Source organism: Charadrius vociferus, unplaced genomic scaffold (genome assembly GCF_000708025.1).
Source record: "Charadrius vociferus isolate BGI_N301 unplaced genomic scaffold, ASM70802v2 scaffold285, whole genome shotgun sequence".
In the NCBI taxonomy this organism is placed as follows: Eukaryota; Metazoa; Chordata; class Aves; order Charadriiformes; family Charadriidae; genus Charadrius; species Charadrius vociferus.
In genome coordinates, this window is record NW_009648470.1 from 1886995 (window position 1) to 1890643 (window position 3649).

At 46.3% G+C, this 3649-nt stretch overlaps 1 protein-coding gene across 1 annotated transcript in view; it reads left to right on the plus strand.

Moving 5' to 3' along the window:
- PCDH20 (protocadherin 20) overlaps positions 1–3393 on the plus strand; it is a 117120-nt gene extending 113727 nt beyond the window's left edge. Inside the window, exon 3 of the mRNA XM_009885652.1 lies at positions 221–3393. Within this exon, the coding sequence (XP_009883954.1) occupies positions 221–2926 (2706 nt within the window). The 3' untranslated portion in view covers positions 2927–3393. The remainder of the gene's footprint in view (positions 1–220) is intronic.
- The last annotated feature ends 256 nt before the right edge of the window (positions 3394–3649 follow it).

Below are 3649 nucleotides of genomic sequence, written 5' to 3' on the forward strand. Positions count from 1 at the left end.
TAGATGCAGATGGCGATGCCCTGGAAGTAGCTGCTGTACTGGGGGCAGAAGATGGGGGGGACAGGGAGGGTGGCTTCATGTTGCAGATGCAGAGCTCCCTGCTCGCAGTGGCAGTGGGGAAGGCAGTGGGCAAAGAGCGGGGGGGGGGCGCTGCCTCCTGGCTCCCCTTCTTTCTCTAACAGCATCTCCTCCCCGCATCCTTGTGCCTCTCTCTCCCCAGCACTTGCTCCTCTTCCTGCTCTTCGTTGGACCTTTCAACTGCTTTGCCAGTTACAGCCGCGCGACTGAGCTCTTCTACAGCCTCAACGAGGGGCTGCCTGCTGGAGTGCTCATCGGCAGCCTGGCCCGTGACCTGCGGTTGCCAACGGCTAGTGGGCAGCGCCCTGCAGCCCCCCAGCCCCCACTCTCCTTCACCCTGGCCTCCCGTGGCTTGGGGGGACAGTACGTGCAGCTGGACAACCGCTCCGGTGAGCTGCACACCTCAGCCGTGGAGATCGACCGAGAAGCTCTGTGCGTGGAGAGCAGTGGGGCCACCGTCTTTGGGGGAGCAGCTGCTGTCTCCTCCTCCTCTTCCTCCTCCGCCTCGTCCGAGTCCTGCCTGCTGCTGCTGGATGTGCTGGTGCTGCCGCAGGAGTATTTCCGCCTGGTGAAGGTGAAAATTGCTATCCGGGATGTCAACGACAATGCACCCCGCTTCCCAGTGCCCCACATCTGCCTCTCGGTGCCTGAGAATGCACCTGTGAACACCCGCCTGGCTATCGAGCACCCCGCCCTTGACCCTGATGTGGGGACCAATGGTGTCCAGACCTACCGCCTGAGAGATAACTATGGTGTCTTCACCCTGGATGTGGAGGAGAATGAGAGTGGCGAGAGGACTCCTTACCTGATTGTCATGGGGGCTCTGGACAGGGAGACACGAGATGAATATGTCACAGTTATCATTGCTGAGGATGGGGGGACTCCTCCGCTCGTGGGCAGTGCCACCCTTACTATTGGCATCAGCGACATCAATGACAACTGCCCCCAGTTCAGCGACTCGCAGCTCAACATCACTCTTTATGGGAATTCCAGTCTAGGGACACACGTGGCCACTGTCCACGCAGTAGATATGGACCTTGGTTCCAATGCCCAGATCACCTACTCTTACAGCCAGAAGGTCCCCCAGCCATCCAGAGACTTGTTCCATCTGGATGAAAGCACAGGAGCCATCATGCTGTCCAGTAAAGTTGATGGGGACACTCCAAGGCTTCACAGGCTGATCATATTGGGCAACGGTCCTGGTTGTATCCCTGCCGTGATCACAGTGCTAGTGACCATCATCAAAGTCATGATGAGGCCACCAGAAGTTGTCCCTCGTTTCATAGCTAATGAAGCAGAAGGGGTGGTGTACTTAAAGGAACTGGAGCCTATCAACACACCGATAGCATTTTTTACCATCAAAGATCCTGATGAAAAATACAAAGTCAATTGCTATTTGGATGGTGATGGGCCTTTCAGACTTTCACCGTACAAGCCATACAATAATGAATACCTGTTAGAGACCACAAAGCCCTTGGACTATGAGACACAGCAGCTGTATGAAATCTCTGTAGTTGCGTGGAACTCGGAAGGATTTCATGTCAACAAAATAGTCAAAGTACAGGTTCTGGATGACAATGACAACTCACCGGTTTTCTCTCAACAGCTGATAGAATTGTCCATTGAGGAGAACAATGTTCCCAATGCTTTCTTGACCAAACTGCATGCCACAGATGCTGACAGCGGAGAAAGAGGGCAAGTGTCCTATTTTTTAGGGCCTGATGCCCCTTCCTATTTTTCTTTAGATAAAACCACAGGAGTTCTTACAGTTTCCACCCAATTGGACAGAGAAGAAAAAGAGAAATACAGATACACTGTCAAAGCAGTAGATTCTGGGTTCCCTCCAAGAGAATCAATAGCAACTGTCACCATCACTGTACTGGATAAAAATGATAATAGTCCAAGATTTATCAATAAGGATTTCAGCTTTTTTGTGCCAGAAAACTTTCCAGGTTTTGGTGAAATTGGAGTTATAAGTGTCACAGATGCTGATGCAGGGCAAAATGGGTGGGTTGCGCTTTCAGTTCTGAATGGAAGTGATATTTTTGTCATAGATACTGGAAAAGGAGTTTTGAGAGCTAAAGTCTCCCTGGACAGGGAGCAGCAAAGCTCCTACATTCTGTGGATTGAAGCAGTTGATGGTGGTGATCCTGCCCTGTCTTCTACTGCAAAAATAACTATCCTTCTTCTGGACATAAATGACAACCCCCCTTTGGTCTTGTTTCCTCAATCTAATATGTCTTATTTGTTGGTCCTTCCTTCTACTCTTCCTGGCTCTCCCATCACTGAGGTCTATGCTGTCGATAAGGACACAGGCATGAATGCAGTCATAGCTTACAGCATCATAGGAAGAAGAGGCCCTCGACCGGAATCATTTAGGATTGACCCTAAAACTGGTAATATCACCTTGGAAGAGTCACTGATGCAAAATGACTATGGCCTCTATCGGCTGCTTGTAAAAGTTAGTGATCATGGCTATCCAGAACCTCTCCATTCCACTGTCATGGTGAACCTTTTCGTCAATGACACTGTTAGCAATGAGAGCTACATTGAAAGTTTGTTAAGAAAGGAGCCTGATATCAGTATAGAAGAAAAGCAGCCGCAAATATCAATAGAGCCTACACATAAAAAAATGGAGTCAGCGTCCTGCATGCCTACCTTGGTAGCTCTGTCAATAATAAGCTTGGGTTCAATTGCTTTAGTAACAGGGATGGGCATTTACATCTGTCTAAGAAAAGGGAAAAAGCACCACAGAGCAGATGAAAACTTGGAAGTACAAATCCCATTAAATGGAAGAATTAACCTGCACATGTTGGAGAAGAAACCGATGGAGATTTCTAACATTTGAATTTCTTTGTGGATAAATCCAACATCTGAAAAAGCCTTGGACAACTTTGAAATGCCTAGCCGTTGGTTGTATTGACAGAGGTTGCAATGATGGACTGCTAATTTATAACTTAATAATATTATAATTGTAAATAGCTGTTTACAGTTTTTTAAACTCAAATTCAGTGTACAGCTTTTTTATGAAACCTTAGTAACTAACAGCTAGCACCCCGTCTATAAAGACATGGACATCATTTGCAGCTTTCATAAATCAATAAGATCAGTGATCATAAAAAAGGGGAAGGTAAGACGATTCTTTAAACTCAAGTTTTAAAAGTCTTTTTAACCACAAGAGGGCATCGGATGCTCCTGAGCAGGGAACTGTTCGAGGTACTGTCCGTGGGATAAACACAGAGTATATTTTAAATATTTTGGGTTTAATATAAAATACACATTGGCATACAGACATTTAACCACAAAAAAAAAAAAGAAATGTCTGTCCCGATGTATGTCTAATTAAAAGAATAAAGACATTAAAATGCACTAGTAATAAAAGAAAAAAGAGAATGTTTATTACCTCACAAGTAAAGCTTATACAGTAGGATAGAAAAGGCATTAACAAGAAGTGCAATTCCAGTTGAGCAAGAATGCAAGATATTGTAATGAGAATCTGAACTGCTGTGACATATCATCTTTCATTTGCTCCAGATTTCACTCACATTATCATTTGCTCCAGCAATCTGCT